Source organism: Tamandua tetradactyla, chromosome 25 (assembly GCF_023851605.1).
Source record: "Tamandua tetradactyla isolate mTamTet1 chromosome 25, mTamTet1.pri, whole genome shotgun sequence".
Classification (NCBI taxonomy): Eukaryota; Metazoa; Chordata; class Mammalia; order Pilosa; family Myrmecophagidae; genus Tamandua; species Tamandua tetradactyla.
In genome coordinates this window covers 44,878,497-44,897,650 of record NC_135351.1, presented here as the reverse complement: position 1 = coordinate 44,897,650, position 19,154 = coordinate 44,878,497, and the positions used below count along the sequence as shown (strand labels likewise).

Below are 19,154 nucleotides of genomic sequence, written 5' to 3'. Positions count from 1 at the left end.
CCTCCATTAAGCCTCACAGTTTTGCAGTTTGAGACCATACAGACAATTGCGTTTGGGCTTTCAGAGTTCCTGATCCATAATTACTACATTATCCATACTATCCTGGGTATGACAGATGCCCTCAGTGGTCCCACCTGCAGCCCCCAGACCCCGCCCTTGGCCTTGCATGGCTCTGCTCAACGAAGAGGTGTAGCTTCTTTCTGCACCTTTTAGCATTGGGCCAGTCTGTGTGCTGAAGCCAGTGGGGCCTTGCTGGTTGTCATGTGACAAGTGCTTTGAGAAGTGCGGGTGTGATTGGGTCCATCTGCTTGTCCTCAGCCCTTGCGAAGAGAATATTCCAGGTGCTGAGCTGCTCCCACAGCCAGCCCTGGCCGTGACAGCAGCCCTCTGCTGACCTGCAGGTCTGGGAGCTGCATGCGGGCTGTTCCCTCAATTTTGGGAGCTGCGCCATGCAGCACGTTCGTGGCTGCGGGAGTAACTTCTCAAGGTTCTAGCACAGGGATCCAACTCTGTGTCCCGACCTGTACTCTGGGAGAGCTCGATGAAGAGCAGCACTTAGGAAATTGGGGGCTGCCTGTGTTCCTCCTCCGGGATAAGGGGGGGATGAGATGCTTGAACAGTAGTGGACTGAAGTCAGAGGTTAATTTCAGCGCCACCCCTGGCTAAGGGAGAGGCTTGCTCATGATGTGAATGTCCCCTGCCTGTGCTGTCCAAGGCAGTAGCCACTGGTCTGTATGGCTCCTAAGTGCCTGAAATGTGGCTGGTGAGACCAACAAGTAGAGTGTATAATTTGGTTTAATCTTGATTAATTAAAATTTAAGTAGCTGCCTGCCATCTTGATGAACTTACCTGACTGTACAGACAGAAATTAATCAGGGTCTGCTATGAGTTGCAGGGCACCATGTCCCTAGGCACAAAATAAGAGTTTGCTGACAAGGAAGTGGGTAGATCTTAGTGAGGTGAGTAGATTTACTTCTTTTGTGGTTATTTGTCGGTTCAGATTTTCTCTGCCTTCGGCTAATTTTGTTCATTTATATGAACCTGTATTATATGAACCTGTATTATATGAACTTAGATTTCCAAGTTCCTGGAATAAAGCTGTTCTTAACATCTATCTTTGCTTTTAAGTCAGTTTCGCTGAAGTATAATCCACATATAATAAAATTCAGCAATTTTAAGTATTCCGTTTGATGAGTTGTGGAATATATACTCTGTTGTAACCCCCCACCACACCCCAACGCTTTCCCCGCTGCCCCACAGCTGTTAATACCACTCCCCTCCCGGCCCCTGGTAACAGTTCATCTGTTTCTGTCATTACGTTTTTGTCTTTTCTCCAATTTGAGATAAAAAGAATCATACACTTGGTGGTTTTTCACATCTGGCTTCTTTCCTTTAGTGAATGATTTAGAAATTCATCCGTGGTTTTGAATCAGTAGGGTGTTTGTTTTTTTAGTATTCTGTTGTAAAACATGTCACAATTTGTTTATCTGTTTATCAGTGGATGGACATTTGGGTTGTTCCCAGCTTTTGGTTTTTATTAATAAAGCTGCTGTGAATATTCAGATTTAAATCTTTTTGTGGATCTGTATTTCTTTTTTCTGCGATAACTACCTAGGAGTGAGATTACTGGGCTGCACAGTAAGTGTGTATTGAACCACCCAAGAAGCTGACAAACTGATTTCCAGTGTGATTCTACTGTGTTGGAACGTTTGGGAGAATGTTCAGTTCTTATTCTCCACACACTCACCATCACTGAGCGTTGTCAGTTTCTTTCACTCTAACCATTCTGGTTGATAATGTATCTCAATGTGTTGTGTGGGTGGAATTGGCATTAATGACTAATGATGTTGAGGATATTTTCATGTGCTTAGTGGCCATTAGTAGATAATTTTTTGGTGATGTGTCTGCTTACAATTTTTGCCCGTGTGTTATAAGGTTATTAGTCTTAGTATTAATAATATAAGAATTTTTTATTTAATCCTTCATCAGGTGTTTATTTTGCTAATATTGTTCCCATCTGTGGCTTGCCTTCTCATTTCCTTGACAGTGTCTTTTGAAGACCCAAAGTATATAGTATATAATTATGATGAAGTTTACCTTTTTTTTTTAGTGTCTGCTTTTTGTGTTCTATTAAAAAAAATTTTGCCTAATCCAAGGTCACTTAGATTTTCTCCTCTGTTTTTTTCCAGGAGTTTTATAGTTTTAGCTTTTATAAATCTCACACATTGCTGATGGGAGTGCCAAATGGTGCAGCTGCTAATAGTTACACTCCTAGAGAAATGAAAACATATGTCAGGGCAAAAACTTGTCCATACAAGTTTTTAGAAGCGTTGTTCATAATGGTTAAAAGAGGAAATGACTAAAATGTCGATCAGCAGACAAATAGTATGTCCACACAGTGGAATATTATTCAGCCATAAAAAGAAATGAAATACCAATACATGCTGTAACAACATGGGTAAACCTTGATAACCTTATACTGTGAAAGAAGCCAGACAGAAAAGATCATATATTTTATGATCACAATTATGTGTAATTTCTACAATAGGCAAATACATAGAGACAGAAAGTAGATGAGTGGTTTCCAGTCTATGGAAGGAGGGGGAATTGGGAGATACGGGGTTTCTTTTTGGGATGATGGAAATATTCTGGAATTAGATTGTGATGATTAGGTTTATAGGTATTCATTATAGCATTCTCCCTACTTTTACATGTGTTGGAAATTTTCTAGAATAAAAAGTCTAAAAAACAGTAGTTGTATTTTAGAGATTTAGAAACAAGAAAAACACTTGTTATATTTATGCATATTTTCATTTCTGATGCTTTTCATTCCTTTATGTATATTTAAATTTCCATATGATATCATTTTTATTCAGTTTAAGGAACTTCCTTTAGGACCTCTTTTGTTGCTCAGACATGGCTTCTCTCTCTCTATGCCCAACTCTGCAAGCAAAACTGTTGTTGTCCCCCTATGTGGAACATGACATCTAGGGATGAAGGCAGCATGAAAGATGACTCCCAGGGATGAGTCATTATCCCTGGCATCTTGGGATCAACAATGCCATCCTGGACAAAAGAGGGGAAAGAAGTGTAACAAATAAGGTATCAGTGGATGGAAGAGTTCAAATAGAGTTGAGAGACTACTCTGGTAGTCACTCTTACACAAGCGTCAGTTAGACATTACTACATATTGTAACTTGCCAAACCCCAACCAAAACCACTCCTGCCAATCCTAAATAATACCTAGGGCATTATATAAGGTTCTACAAAGATTCCATGCACTAGGGTAATTTTCCAGAAACCTACAACCTCTAGATGGGTCCCTGGACCAGATAAATCCTGAAATGCAGAGGGGCCAGTCTCTCCAGAAAATCAACTAGTTCCATCCCTCTATCCCATATTATCGACAACTCCTTCCAACATGAAAAAGTTAGAATGGCTATAGCTCAGATATCCCCAAAGAGTGAGAGAAAGAGCAAAGGTGATGGTGGAATTATACAGAGAATGTCGGGTTTAACAAATGCGTATGAGTGCTGAATCAGTATATTGATATTTCTTTTAGTCTCCAATACCTTAGGGCAGCAAGAAATCAAAACCTAAAATTGTGAAATTGTAACCCATAGCAAACTCTGAAATCTTTTCTACAACTAATTGCTGTGATGTTTTCTAAATAAATTGCGTTTTTGAATATATGTTATTTTTCACAAAAAAAGAAAAAACGAAATAAGGGAGAGTATAATAGAGATGATGAAATTTGAAAAATGCATAAGACTCCTGAATCAGCATATTGGTATTCCTTTCTCTAGTATCTTGGAACAGCTGGAAGAAAAAATGAAAAATCATGGTACTGTAACCCATACCAAATTTTAAAATCTGTTGTGTAACTACTTGTTAGAATGTACTTGGAAATATATTGCTTTTTTGTATATCTGTTATTTTTCACAATAAAAAAGCTTTAAAGAAAAGAACTCCCTTTAATATTTCTCATAACGTAAGTCTGCATGTGATAAATTGTGCTGTCTGTTTTTTTGTCTGAAAATGTCTTTTCTCTGTCTTCATTTTTGCAAGCTTATTTGGGAGGAGTGCGTAAACTGGCGTGAGGGCTAGCCTGGCCAGACGTCCTTGCTTTGGGTCCGTTTTGTGGTGGTGTGCCTTGCTGTGGCTGTGGCTGTCTCTGTGCTTGCTCTGATAGCTTTCATCGAGCTGCTTTGTTCCGTGGGTTTACACTTTGTCAAATATGGAAATTGTTCAGGCATGATGGTTTCAAATATTTTGTATTCCCCTCACAATCCCCCTTCCTTGCTGATGTGCCAATCATATGCATGTTAGACTACTTCTTGACATTTTCCTGTAGTTCTCTGTTGTTTTTCCAGCCTTTTTTTCCTCTCTGTACTTCATTTTTGATGGTTTGATTCCTTCAGTGCTTGCTTTTGAAGGTCTGTTAGGGTGGGTCCAGAACAGCCTGTATTGGAGGACATTTGGAGCCCACCAGCAAGGCAGCTCTGACTTCTGAGACTACATGATGCCTCGTGTGTCAGGGTCTTTGTGCAAACTACGCCCTGCCACGCGTGAGCTCCAGGGGTTGTTCCACCTATACCGGTGCTTCTTCTCTAATGCAGATCGCTAATCTCTCAAGAGACTCAAGGGGCTCCTCTGCACTTCTCCAGAGCCGCTCCTCTATGCAGCTCCCACCTCTCTAGTATTTCCCCCAAACCTCCCACGATCGTCTAAATTCTATTTCCTCAACTCAGAGAGCCCACTGGGCCCTGTCTGAGTTGTCATTCCACGTGCTGAATCCTGGAAGCAAGCTCAGAATAGGTGGACCACCCATCCTGGTTGTCTGGGGTTTGCTGGGTTATGTGACTTTTATTGCTAAAACCAGGAAAATCAGAAAGCGTTGTTTTTCCCTAACCAGGCTAAGGTAGAGCGACTTCCTTGGTTTAACTTCCTTCAGGGATCATTATAACAATTGCTCTGTAGTTATATTCATTCTTCTCTTGAGTCATAAACCAAGTTTTTATTTTTTTTCAAATTTCAGCCATATAATTTTCTAAGATTGCTAAGCAGTTGTTTCTTATAGCCATCTTTTTTGTGTTACGACTTCCTGCTTCTACTTCATGAAATCAGTATACTGTCTACCTAAGGTGGTGATTGTATATTTTTAAAACCTAGCAGATTGCTTCCTTAACTCTTTCCTTGAGTGAAACTTGGTCTTTGTTATTTTGTTGGAGCTCTCAAAATGTTTAGTTGTTGATTGTGAGCTAATGTTTTCAGTTGAGATTCCCTGCTTTGCCTCATTGTCTCTCCTTATGCAGCTGGGGCTTCTGGGCAGGGTCAGAGGCTGCTTCTGGCACTTGTTTTCTGTAGTGTTTAGAGAGAGGGGGATTGGCAAGAACCCTCCATAGACAGAGTTGTTTGTCGCATACTTTTTCTTCTATAGCCTGTTACAACAGATATCTCTCTAGTTTAGCCCCTGCTCCCACCAGAAAGTAGGTACTGCCATCAGTGCATTGCCTTTAGGAGAGGAGGGCAAGTGTCCCCACTGTTACTTCATAATTGTGTGTGCCCTGGACCCACTGGGGCCACCCGCAATCCCACTCCCCGACCTGCCACAGGCCCATCCCCAGGCCCACCTCCAAGTCCACCAAAGGCTCACCCCCAGACCCATTTCCAGGCCCACTTCCAAGCCCACCTCTAGACCCACTTCCAGACCCACGTCCATGCCCACTGCAGGCCTCTAGGCCCCCCTCCATGCCCACCACAAGCCAACCACCACTCCTACGTCCAGGCCCTCTACCATTGAGCCTGAAAGTGGTCATGATGATGTGCCCATCCTTTGTGCTAATACTTTCACACAAGTAATCAGTCACTTACCTTTTCAGTTTGATTCCCTCTGTGTTTTTAAGAATTTCCTCAGATGTTCAGCTTAGATTTCCTTTAGTGGTTTTGTTTTGTTATGCTTTCAACAGGTCTGCATATTCCTGAATTGTTTCTTTAAAACCCATCCCTCATTCCTGCTTCTGTTCTATTCATAGCAGGATAGGTAGGCAAGGGGAGTTGGCGAGGGAACAGTGTAGACTGCTCTTTATACTCAAATTGTCATCAGTAAACACAGCTTATTACCTACACAGAGTTAGAAACCATGATTTGATGTCTGCTTCTTTCGTATCCTCCCCTAAAATGTAGCCCAGTGCTGAGTACTAGTGTGGACTTGTAAATACCCAATTGGGTTTTATTAAAAAATTCAGTTATTGGAAATATTTATTCAGCTGCACATAAAGCCAGATTTTACTGTTTACATACCAACTTTTTTTTCAGCTACGCGGTCATAATAGGCACTAACCATTGTTATGACTATGTATGATTTAATCTCCAAGTTCTGTTTCATGTAGGAATTGGCTATTGTTTTGTGGGAAGTGTAGTTTGGGCCTTTGTATAGGCTGCTTTCAGTCCATTTTCTTCCTTTGAGATGGCCAAACCTTCTTTTCTTTCTGCTTTATGTTATTCCTTCTCTTTCTTCTCTTATTGCCTTTGCCATCTTTTTTTCAAAAATGCAATTTTATTGAGATATATTCACATGCCATATAATTACCCAAAGTATTCAATCAGTAGTTCATAGTATCATCATATAGTTGTGCATTCATCACCACAATCAATTTTTGAACTGAAAATTTTCATTACTCAAAAAAAATGCATACAAGAATGAAAATAAAAATAAAAATGAAAACACTTAAAACATCCCATGTCTCTTATCCGTCCCCCCTCATTATTTGTTTTGTTTTTCTTATTTTTTTACTCATTTGCCCATACATTAGATAAAGGGAGTGTCAGCCACAAGGTTTTCACAATCACACAGTCACACTGTAAAAGCTGTATGTTTATACAATTGTCTTCAAGTATCAAGACTACTGGATTAGAGGTCAGCAACTTCAGATATTTCCTCCTAGCTATTCTCATACACTAAAAACTAAAAAGGAATATCTATAGAATGTGTAAGAATAAACCTCCAGAATTACCTCTCGACTCTATTTGAAATCTCTCAGCCACTGAGACTTTAGTCTCATTTCTCTCTTCCCCCTTTTAGTCAAGAAGGTTTTCTCAGTCCCATGATGCCAGGTCCACGTTCATGCCCAGGAGTCACGTCCCATGTTGCCTGAGAGAGTCACATCCCGTGTGTGTTTGTGTGTGTGTGTGTGTGTGTGTGTCCCATGTTGCCTGAGAGAGTCACATCCCGTGTGTGTTTGTGTGTGTGTGTGTGTGTGTGTGTGTGTGTGTGGTGGGGGGGGAGGATAATGAGTTTACCTCCCGAGTTGGCTGAGAGAGAGGCCATCTGAGCAACAGAAGAGGTTCTCATGGGGTGACTGTTAGGCGTAATTATAAGTGGACTCAGCTTCTTCTTTGCAGGAATAAGTTTCATTAAGCTTTACCCTCTTTTTGCTGGTCGCTGATACCACCTTATTCCCTGCCCAGCTATCCCTCTTACCCTTTTTATCCTCTAATCCTTAAAAAAAATACTTTTTTGTTGTTTCCATTTTTCCTTTTGAAAGAGAAGATATGTTTTCAGGGTTTTTTATGTTTATAAGAGTCAAGTGAAGTTTTAACTCTTTGGTATGATTGTAAAACAAATTTGAAATTCTGTACTGGCTATGTGAATTTGAATGTTACTGATATAGTTCAAATAAATGTCTCCAGTTTATTTGAGAGAGTTCCCTTATAATTATGCTGCTTATTAAATGTATTTTGAGACTTTATTTTAATTTAATACAATGAGCTATCTTAACTAAATGCATCCATTAAAGACCAGTAAGTAAGGCCCATAGACCATATTTGATGTACAAGATTGTGGCCATGTTCACATCTGTGTTTGGCGTATTTGAAAATGATCCATTGCTTTGTTTGTCTTGGACTGTTCTGTGGGATGTGTGTGGACTGTGGGCTTCTGCTGTGGGTCTCAGCTGCTGGCATTTGTATACGAAGTGGAATTTAGTGGAATGCCCACTGTGTTCTTTGTCTTCTAGAGTTCACATCAACCAATCAAGAGAGCGTGACAATGAGCAGCCGACGGAAACGTGCTCCTCCGGTGAAGGTGGACGAAGACAGGCAGCGGCAGCTCTGCTGGAACATGCACGAAGACAGGAGGCACGAGCCCCTGCTGTTCGATGAGGATGTGCAGCTGTGCCTGGGCTCAGGCCCCTGTGCTGCTCAGGACCCTGTCTGCGAGGACAGCGTGAGGGGGGACGCAGCCCACAGAAATAAGAGGCTGTGTTCAGAGGTGGTCAGTGTTTCTGAGCCCACCCAGGGGGAAGAGACCTTGGGTGTTCCCCCCCCACTTGTCAAGTTGGAAATTGCAGTTTCTCCCTATCACCTTGATAACTCTTGGAAAGCATTTCTAGGAGAGTGGACACTGCAGCTTCTTCCTGAACAGAGCTTAGTTGAGCATTTTTCTGAAAGGAGTTTGACATTGATGAGTTCAGAATCCAGCAATCAGTTGCTGGTCTGTGTTCATTCGGAATGTGGAGATGTGGAGAAACCTGTCAGTGTTTGTGGCGGGGGTATCCCAGTGGAATCATCCCTCAGTGCAGATCTGCTGGAAGATTTGGGGTGGCTGCAGAAGAAGCAAAGGATAAAACTGTACCAGAGGCCAGAAGGAAGCCAACTTATCAAGGTACTCTGTTTCTACGGCATCTTCTAAGGCTGTTTGCATTGGCTGTCCATTCTGAAGTTAATGTAGGTGGAAGAAAGGCTTGAAAAGCCAAGAATAACTCTTGTTGCTTAGTTTTTGAGTGTACTTTATTTGGGGCTTTCAAGAACCATTAAAGTGCATTATAACTAATGCATAAGGACTCTTCCTTTCCATCTCTTCTCTCAGTACCTAGTTCTACTCTCTTGCTCGGGCTGTAGTAACCGTTTAACCGTTTTCTTGTTTCCAACCTTGCCTTGTCATGTCCTTTTATCTACCTTGCCTCTGGAATGTTGTAATAAAAATGCAACTTGAATTGTATTCTTTACTGCTTACGGAAATAAGTATAATCTTTGTAATTGGCACGCAAGTGTCTCCTTTGATAGGCCCTTGTCTATTTCTCAAGCCTTTTCATTTAAATTCTGCTTCATATTTGTCCTGAATTGATTTGTTTCTCGCACAGGCCTTGTTTTTCTTTGCATTTTTGCTTTTGCTCTCACTGTCTCTCCACCTGGGTTGTCCCCTTCCCCCCTTCCTGGGTTGCTCCTGGTCATTCTTTTGTGTTCTGCTCAGAGTTCACTTCATCCACAGAGACCTTCCTTAGCCCTTGGGGCGGCATTGTGTGCTGGTTCCCGCAGTGCTGGCTGCACTTGTTGACTGTCGCACAGGCCACTGCTGTGCACTTGTGGGTGAGCACTCTCCCCACCCGCTGGCCCGGGGCTGCACCTGCTACCTACAGGCTTCAGAAAAAGAGTGACAGCACTTATAGTTCATTCTGGGCTCTGCCTTCCCCTGGTCAAGTAACTTCGTGTGAGTCATTTAAAAGCTCGAATCTCAGCTTCTTTTTCCATATGAAATGTAAATAATACCCACTCTTCTTACTTCCTAGGATTGTGTTGAAAATTAGGTAAGATGATATAAATAAATGTACTTTGCAGGGAGATTAATGAGTGAGTCTTCATGCTAAAATTTGAAAGGAAAAGAAATTCTAAAATTAAGTTCACCTTTATTCAATTGAAAACAGTCTTAATTCTCACATTTAAAAGGACTGGTTATGATTTCAGAACAGACAAACAGAAAGAAGGAAATTTAGAAACATTGCGTTGCATTTAGCTCTCCCTGCACGTCAAAATTGTGAGGCCTAGTGTGCCCTGTCTTTACTGAAGGCCAGTGCGGGAATTCCCACCTCACTGTCTGCCTTCGTTCACCTCCCCACTAACCAGGTCCCGACCTATTCCAGTCTGTTTTCCCCAATCCTGATTTTTATAAATATTTAAACATTTATTGCCTTTCTGGTAAGCTGTTTCATCCCAGGTGTATACAAGGCAGGGTACAAATAATAAAATAAAATCATTGCCCGTCGATCCTCTGTGTAATGCCTGTTGGATTATTGTCTTTTCATGAAAAACTGTGAAATCTCTCAGTGGCTACTGATGGGAATCTGGTTCCAGGTCATCTCAGTAAATATGTGGAACTAACCTTCATTGTACATCCACCATTAGAACCTTTTAAGGCGGTTTCATATAGATCAGCTCATTTGGCCTTTCTCAAATGAGAACATTTGGGTCAGAATAAATTTGCCAGTTTATCAAGTTGCTTAGCTCCTAAGCGTCAGTGCTGGTGTCAAACTCAAGTCCTGCACTGCTTCGCCGGACCCAGGGTGCATGGTGGCCGTCGGGGCCTGTTTTCCTCTGCATTTGAGGGGCTCCAGGCCTGACTGTGCCTCAGAACCGCACGTGCGGCACAGCATTCTGGTGGGAGCTGCGCTGTTCGCACACTGCACTGGTGGCACACTGGTGCTGGTGGCACTGACACGTGCCAGGGTTGCGGCCATCGACCTGCAGGTAGAATTAGGGTCTCATCAGATTCTCCCACATTTAGTTCCGGTCGGGGAATGTGTTCCCTGTCACCTTAAATGCTGCACTGCGTACACTGCATGTGGTAGGCACATGCAGTTGTGCGAGGAGTTCACTGTGGACGGTGGAAGTGTGGGGGGAAGGTGGGGGAGGTATCCATTCAGTACTTGTGGGGAAGGGCTGAAGACCTTGAAAAATGGTCATGTCAAAAATGATTTTTCTTGTGTCCTCACGAAGACATAAACTAATTAGAACTATTCCAGTTAAAACTATCTTTATGTTGATCTATCTTTGTAGATTGGAATTTATCTTTTGGAAGCTGGCCTAGCTAAACTAGACTATTTGAGTGATGCAAACTCAAGAATGAAAAAGTTCAATCAGCTCATGAAGAGAGTGATGGAAAAGTTATACAGCTTTATCCCAGGTAATTTTAGAAGTAACTTTACAATTGCTGTTACTTAGGAGTGATTTTTTTTTTCCCTCCTATGCATGACAGCCAGGTACAGCTAATGAAACTGGAATTAAAATTAAACTACTTCCATAAAAATCACTCTTTGAAAACTCATATTTGGCTGAAGTGTCTCGCTGATCTGTTTTGTTGCTGTGCCTTATTTGGTGAATGGTGTGGTGAGCTCATGGTCATGCTCCAGAGATGTTTGAGTTAGTGGGCATGCCGACGGGCGGGGTCTGCGGCTAGAACTGCTGCACGGTGCCTGCACTTTTGCTTGGCCACGAGCAGAGGCTGCTGGCTGACAGGTCAGCTCAGGAGCCCGGCTTCATAAAGACCCATGGGTGGCGCGGTGTCTCGGCAGGCCACAGCCCTGGGTCAGAATGGCGGCTTCAGAGCTGGGGAGAGGGGTTGGGTTGGGGAAGCCCGTGGGCACCGCTGGGAAGACACTCAGCCGCCATGGCCTCGTCATACTAGAATCAGCTCCTGAGCATGGTTAAGCTGTTCCTCTAGTTGGTTCTTTGCAAAGCTTCATAATGCTATTACTAGTAAGTCACTTTGCATGTGAGTGACAAAGTAAGGTTAGTGTCTGGTTTCAGAATTGGGAGGAATGCTTTTAAGCACATTTAGAGTTTTTAAAATTATAAGATACCCTTATTCAGCCTTGTAGAAATGATACAATTGAACTTTTTAAAGTATAAAGTATAAAGAACATGGGAGCACCCGTGTTCTTCTCAGACCCTGGTGCCCAGCAGGCCGCCGCTGCCACCCAGTACTGGTCCTTTCTTAGCCTTATGCATGGACCTCAGAATTTCCTTCCTTAGCATCCTTGGCCACAACTCATGTATGTTTAAGGAAAGCAGACATGATGCCTCAGAGGAAGTAGGATGAGGACCCTTCCCTATTAGATGTGGAAGAATTATGTCTATATCAGGATTTCCTTGCCTTTTAAGATGTAAAAGTGAAATGAAAACCATGAAAGATGTTCACAGCTGGCTCCTAGATGTTTATAAGTGTGCACAGCAGGCACGCGCCGGCTGCTGAGGGCTGTGGGGACTGCAGCCTCGCCTTGCCCTCCCAGACTCTGCAGCCCAGCAGAGCAGGGCCAGGTTTGTGTGTAGGGCTGGTACCAGATGGGCGGTGGTGACTGCAAGTGGCCATGCCCAGCGGTGACAGTACTGTGCAGACATGGCAGAGTGTAGCTCCAGCCAGGGGACACAAGACAACTCATGAGAGAAGCAGCAGTGGGACCCCTTCAAAGGACGGCTGGGTGGGTTTGTGGTCATGAACAGCCAAGCATAGGGCATGCCCAGCTCGAGATGCGAGGCAAGCCCCGAGCTGGGGGAGCACCTGGCCCGGCTCCCGGATGGGAACTGCGTGCAGCTCTGAGAGGGGTCGGGCTGCGTAAGCCTTGTGTTTGCCATTGCATGTGCAGATGCCTTGGAGGAGGAGGAGGAAGGTGTGGAGAGTGAGCCGGAGGGACAGGACATCGATGAGCTCTACTGCTTTGTGCGGCAAGCACATCAGCAGGAAGCCCGCCCTGTCCACGTGGATGTCCAGCACCCTGCGCTGATCCCCGTGCTGAGACCCTACCAGAGAGAGGCGGTCAGCTGGATGCTGCAGCAAGAGCGTTTCAGAAGTGCCCCTGCCAGCGGTGAGGACCAGAGCTGAGTAAGGGGCAGCGGGACTCGGGCTCCCAGGATGGTAGGCAGGTGGGGGAAGTGTGCTACCTGAGAGGACGGGCAGGGCAGGCTGGGTGTCATTTTCTGAGAACTCCCGCAGAAAGGGAGACCCCCGCTTGTCAGTTCCTTTATCCATAGAAGTTTGCACTGGTTCTTCTGGCCAGAAGGAAGGCTGCCTTGTTGGAATTTTAAAACCCACATGGTATGTTGCCCTGCCTTCCCGCTTGGGGGTGATTTTAGACCCTGAGCAGCCAAGGGTCTTGCTAGTCATCTGCAGGGCACTCTTCACAGCTGCAACCGGACGCGGATTTACAAGGGTGGGGCTTGTAAGGGGCTGCTCTGCTTTTCCTAGGTTTGCATTTATTTTCTTTATTCCACAATGTAAGTAGTAAAAGAAAGCGCCTACAGGGAGTTTTCGTGAGAGGCTGATCTTTGGAGCCACGTGTGCCGCCTCTGTCTCACTGCCTTGCGAGGGCCCCAGGTGAGGTCCACGTGGGATTCTGGGCATGGGACCCCGACCCTTCCTCTCGTACAGATTGCTTTTCGTTTAATTGTTATTGTACATTGTGTCTTCCTGTATTCATTCTTTAACATTTTTTATTGTATAATGTAACATATACAAAGCTAAGAAAGAAAAAAGCCATAGTTCTCAAAGCCCTCTCCAACAGGTAGTTACAGGACAGATCCCAGAGTCTGTCACGGGCTACCGTACGATCCTCTCAGATTTCTCCTTCTAGCTGCTCCAGGATTTAAGAGGCTAGAGGGAATAAATATTTTTCTATAATCACCATCAACCCTTTTTTTTGTATATGATAAATAACATATACCAAAAGGCAATAAATTTCAAAGTTCTGATTTCCGAGTTTGGTATGGGTTACAGTTCTACAATTTTAGGTTTTTATTTCTTGCTTCTCTAAGACCCTGAAAGCTAAAAGAAATAATCAGTTTAACAATCAGATTGCTTTTTGTTTGTTTTTTAAATAGTTCAAAGTTTCTTTAATACAGTGTTCAACCTATGTATAACAAACTCAAGTCTGCCTCCAGCACAATGTTAGTATACACTTTTTCCCAGCTTTCACCGTTAACATTTTTACTAAATTTACGTGATCTAGCCACGTAGCTATCCCTCTATCAATCCATTAATTCGTCTCATTTTGGGTACATTTCAAAGTAATTTGTAGTATCAGTTTATATGCCCCTAATTACTTAAGCAGTCACATAATCAACTACAGTTCATTGTTTGTTTTCAGTGCATTTTCATTTGAAGTAAAACTTACGTAAAATGAAATACACAAATATTGAGGTTGTATTTGCTGAGTGTTGGTAAATACTGACCCCTGTGCAGCCCAAACCCCTATAAGATACAGAACTTAGCCTTCACCCCAGATCACTTTCCTTTCAGTCAGTCATTCCTCCTGCCCTCCACAGGCAGCTCTGTCGTGATTGTTTTCCGCCACAGGTGGATTTCGCTAGTTCTTGGGTTTCATGTGAATAGAATCCCACAGTCTGTACTCTTTCATACATATGTAGTATGTGTTATATATTCATATATCATGTAGTTATCCAAAGTGAACAATTGGTGATTCATAGTATCATCACATAACTGTGCAGTTATCATCACAATCGACGTGTGGGTGTGAAAACTAACATATATACAATAAAGCAATAAATTTCAGTGCACAACACAACCATTAGTTGTGGAACAGATTTCAGAGTTTTGTATGGGTTACAAGTCTACAATTTTAGGTTTTTACTTCTAGCTGCTCAAAGATACTGGAGACTAAAAGAAATATCAATATAATGATTCAGCAGTCATACTCATTTGTTAAACCATACCTTTTCTGTGTAACTTCACCATCACCTTTGATCTTTTTCCTTCTCTTCAGGGATATTCGGACTATGGCCATTCTACCTTTTTCATGTTGGAAGGGGCTGTCGGTAATATGAAATAGGAGATGGAGCTAGTTGATGCTCTGGAGAGGCTGGCCCCTCTTCATGCAGATTGCTTTTAATTGATGATAATAACTTACCTGTTTATCCCATGTATTCTGGTTTAAACTGTTTTTATCCCACAAACCTCATGTTTGTTTTAATTTTTTTTTACTGGGTAGGTTGTGTGTTCATAGAATAATCATGCATAAAGCACAGGATCCCCATAACAAACTTTATGTGTTTTAACTTTCCATTTTTGAAAATAAATGCAAATTCATACCAAATATTATTTCTTCCCACTCCCCTCACTCCATACTCTGAATTATTTTTTAAATAAATACCACATGTCTTACTATTTCAATTGCTAATGTTTCAGATCATTTCATTAAATAATATGGGCTCTTTTAAATAAATATAAAAATTATATCATAATGGTTTTTAAGACCCATTAATTATTTAGCAATACCATCAAATCTCCCTGCCTTTCTTTCTCTCCTTTTCTTGCAGTTTGTTTGGACCTGGAACCTAATGACCAAGCATTGCAGTTGGTTGCTGTGTCTTAGGTGTCTTTAGCCCGTGGGTTTTCTCTCCTGACCCCCATCTCCTGCTCTTTTTTTTTCTCTTCTCATTTACTTGTTGAAGAATAGATTTTAAGTTCTAGAGATTTTCCTGCAGACTGGATATATTTTCTCCAAGATGAAATATTATCTCTTTAGTTAACTAGCTTTGTTAAGGTATAATTTACATTTAAGGTCCTGGTTGATGAATTTTGACACTTGTGGGCATCTGTGTAACCAACAGCCCTCTTGAGACACAGACCTGCCCTCTCTGCCCAAACGGCAGCTCTTGGCACGGGTATCCTGAGGCTTGAAATGGGGCTGTTCAAATTGAAATGTGCTCTAGGTTTAAAATACACACTGGATTTCAAGTAGTACCAAATATAAAGAATATAAAATGTCTCACTAATAATATTTTATATTGATTACATGTTGAAATTATGTTTTAGTTATATTGGCTAAATTGAAAATACTATTTAAATTCATTTCATCTGCTTGTTTTTTTAATTATGACAACTACAAAATTTAAACCCCCGGCGTGACTCACACTCTGTCTCCTCCAGAGCGTGTAGACACCGTAGTTGACCGCCCGAGAGAGTGCCCTCAGGAACCCTTCCCAGCACTTCCCTGCCTCAGCCTCTTCACAGGCAGCCAGCATCACTTTGCATTAGTTTAGCCTGTTCATGAAGCGTGGAGTCATGTCACTCCATGTATCCTCCCCCAGCTTCTTTCTACCTGGTGCTTCTTGAGATTCACTCCCACTGCATGTGCCAGTGGTGCATGACTATTGTCTGCAGCCTGGATTTTGTTGGTTAAATCCTCACGTGCCATCTAGCATGTCCTTCTGTCCCTGTGTTCCCATAAATTGGCATATTTTGTCCTTTAACTTTTCCATTTTTCTTACTTCATCTCTTCATGCCTTAAGGAGGCACTAAAGTATTACTTGGTATTACCGCATAGACACACTTCTCATTGGCAGTTGGTTTAAACAAGTTAAAAAGTGAAAAGGGTGGTAGAAGATTCTGGTTGAAACAAACTCAGTACTTTTGTCTTACAGTTTTAGAACTTTTTCCTCAGCTACATAGCCCTTTCCTTCCCCTCCCAGACCCAGAAGAGAGGTCAGGTCTGATTAAGTAAATGTCCACTAGTATTGGTGAGTGATTTAAACACTTCTTGCTAATTTTTGAAGGATTAATACTGTTAAGTGTCTCAGTTTACTAAAGCTGCTGAAATGCAGTATACCAGAAATGAGTTAACTTTTACAGTGGGGATTTATTGATTTACAAATTCACAGTTCTCAGGCCTTGAAAATGTCTAATTTAAGACATCAAGAGAAAGACACCTTCTCTGAGAAAAGGCTGCTGGCATCCGGGGTTCCTCTGTCACATGGGAAGGCTCATGACGATGTCTACTGGCCCTTTTTTTCTCTGCGCTCTTGTCAGATTCTAGCTCTTTCAGTTTCTGTGGTTCCTTGCTTAGCATCTCCAGGTGTTTCTCTCCAAGCTCTCTGGGCTTTTTCTGTCTTTTTCCTCTTCCCAGTGGGCTCCAGTGGAGGACTGAGACCCCCCTTGAATGGGCAGGGTCACATCTCAATGGAAATAGCCTAACCAAAAGTTCTCCCACGGGAAGGAGTGAAAAGAACGTGGTCTTTTCTGGGGTACATAACAGATTCAAGCCAGCACACTCTAGACCCCAAAAAGACATGTTCTTGCCAGATACAAAATATATTCATCCCTCACAATATCACAAAAGCGTTAAATTGTTTCAGTAACAATATTGAGTTCAAAGTCTTATCAAATCAGTCATAGGTGTGGTTTGTCCTAAGGCACAGTTCTTCTCTGGCTGTCAGAACAAGTTAACTGCTTCCAATATAGAAAGGAAGGACAGTCATAGGATAAATGTTCTTATTTCCATAGGGAAAAATCGGAAGGAAAACAAAGGTCAGAAGCCCCAAATGGTTCGAAAATCCCACAGGGCAAACTTCATTAGACTTCCAGGTCTGAAAGTCATCTATGGAATAACGTTTTATCCTTGGGGCTTGAGAGAGTGGCAATCCCACCCTCTCCAAGGGTTTGTGCAGCAGCCCTGTTCCCTTCAAACATTGGGATGAGGATTCTAACATCTCCATGGGGCGAGGACCTTTTTCTCCATTCCACCCTCTTCAAGCATCAAACTGGCAACTGGACTGTCTGCCATCTTCAGAGCACGCTCTCTAGACCCCATTAGAACAGTGGGATGGTAGTCGGCTCTCCCAGTCTCTGGGGAATGTGTTCCACCCTCTTTGAAGCCTGGAGTGGCATCATTCTGGAAGAACAACAGGGTGGCTGAGCGCCTCTCTATCCCCCGGGAATCTGAGATCCCTGGGGTGGTAACTCTCTCCCTGAACAACAGGGCAGAAGGGCCACCCTCTGCAAACTCCAGGGAAAACTCACCCTCTCTGCGTAGATGGGGGGTCCACTCTCCTGGCCCGAGGTGTCTTGGCACTAGAGCTTGACTTCCATGGTTCTGCCTTTGAAGTCATTTTTCCTTCAATCTGTCCCTTTTTCGTCCCCTTTAGTCCAGGTTGGCAGTGGTTCTGTTCATTCGGATCTTGCAAAAACTTGTCAGTATGACATGCAGCTCATAGGAGTTCCTGCCATCCAACAGTAGGACTTTCCACAAATCTTTTCTGGATAGCTCTGTCTCTCATTGGAACGGCATTTGGTTCAATTCTCTGGGGACCTGCTTTCTGGATCTCAGAATTTCCAAACCATCAGTTTCTCATTTCTTTGTACCCACGAGTTCAGTTCTCTCACATTTTGCTATAAGCTGTAGGGAAAAGCTGTATTTACCACATTTGGTTTGGGAATTTAGATATCCAAGCTCACCATGTTCGAATTCAACATGTTACTCTCCTTTATTGTGTAGGAGTTGGTTATATATATGTGTTAGTTTTCTTTTCCTGTTAACCCCTGTAATTTGCTGTACTTTGCTTTTCTGTCTTATTTCTTGCTACTATTTGGAACATATTTGTGTCCACAGCACAGAAAGCTAAAGAATGACAACAAAAGAAAGAAATTAGGCTTTTGCTGTGTGCCTCCAATGTTGGTGTTTTTGGAGTGAGACTTTGAAAGAGTGTGGGTTTCCTGCATCATTTTCCCAGGGTGTCCTGAAATTAACTTATTTTTATATTAATGTGATTATCTTGCAGAAAGGAAAGCAAACAATGAACAAACAAAAACTTGTTCTTTTGATTATGTTTTTCTTTAGAAAATTCCCTGCACTTCTTATGGCGAGAAATTGTTACATGTGAGGGCTTGAAACTCTACTATAATCCATATACAGGCTGGTAAGGCAAAAATTTTATTCATGTATTTGATTTGAAAAAATAAGAAAGAAAACAATTAAACATTACATTATAATTTTATTATAAAAGTTTTGGGAATAATTAAACATAATTAATGAATCAGTGCTATACCCCTTCATAATTTTTACTCAGAGATTCGTGAGGGACACAGAAGAAAGGTAATGTGCCTTTTTCATCATAGAAGAGAGATGATGGGTATTTACCAGCCTCTTGTTTCTGAAAGCTTCGTGGCCAGCTTGGTTCATTTTGATTATCATGAATCCTTCATTCGTGCAGTAGGGATTTGAATGGTTTCGCCCCAGAGTGTAGTCTCCGAACACGCAGACCTTTCTGCGTTTCCCCTCCCTGCGCCTGTCAGGAGCAGTGTGGACTTCATTTGCCTTCCTCTGCGGCTTCCCTGTCTTCCCGCAGCTTCGTCCGTGAGCGCCCCCGGGCCGGGCCTCCGTTGCTGGGCGGGATCTTGGCGGACGAGATGGGTCTGGGGAAGACTGTGGAGGTGTTGGCTCTGATCCTCACGCACACCCGGCCGGACGTCCGACAGGACACCCTCACGCTCCCCGAGGTAAGGGGCTGCGCCCAGGGCAGGCTGCCTGGCGCCCTCACTGGCCTTCACACACGTGTACAGTGGGTGGGTTTTGAGCATTTGGGGGGAT

At 42.8% G+C, this 19,154-nt stretch overlaps 1 protein-coding gene across 4 annotated transcripts in view; it reads left to right on the top strand.

The window, feature by feature from the left end:
• The window catches only part of SHPRH (SNF2 histone linker PHD RING helicase), a 93,321-nt gene that overhangs the window by 13,037 nt on the left and 61,130 nt on the right, over nucleotides 1-19,154 (top strand). Inside the window, exons 2-6 of one of the 4 annotated variants that reach the window (XM_077143400.1) lie at nucleotides 8,019-8,665; nucleotides 10,834-10,960; nucleotides 12,420-12,638; nucleotides 18,405-18,483; nucleotides 18,913-19,063. In XM_077143400.1, the coding sequence (XP_076999515.1) occupies nucleotides 8,051-8,665; nucleotides 10,834-10,960; nucleotides 12,420-12,638; nucleotides 18,405-18,483; nucleotides 18,913-19,063 (1,191 nt within the window). In that variant the 5' untranslated portion in view covers nucleotides 8,019-8,050. Of the gene's footprint in view, nucleotides 1-8,018; nucleotides 8,666-10,833; nucleotides 10,961-12,419; nucleotides 12,639-13,018; nucleotides 13,148-18,404; nucleotides 18,484-18,912; nucleotides 19,064-19,154 lie in introns of those variants that run through there. The other 3 variants (XM_077143398.1, XM_077143397.1, XM_077143399.1) reach the window with 3 other exon arrangements.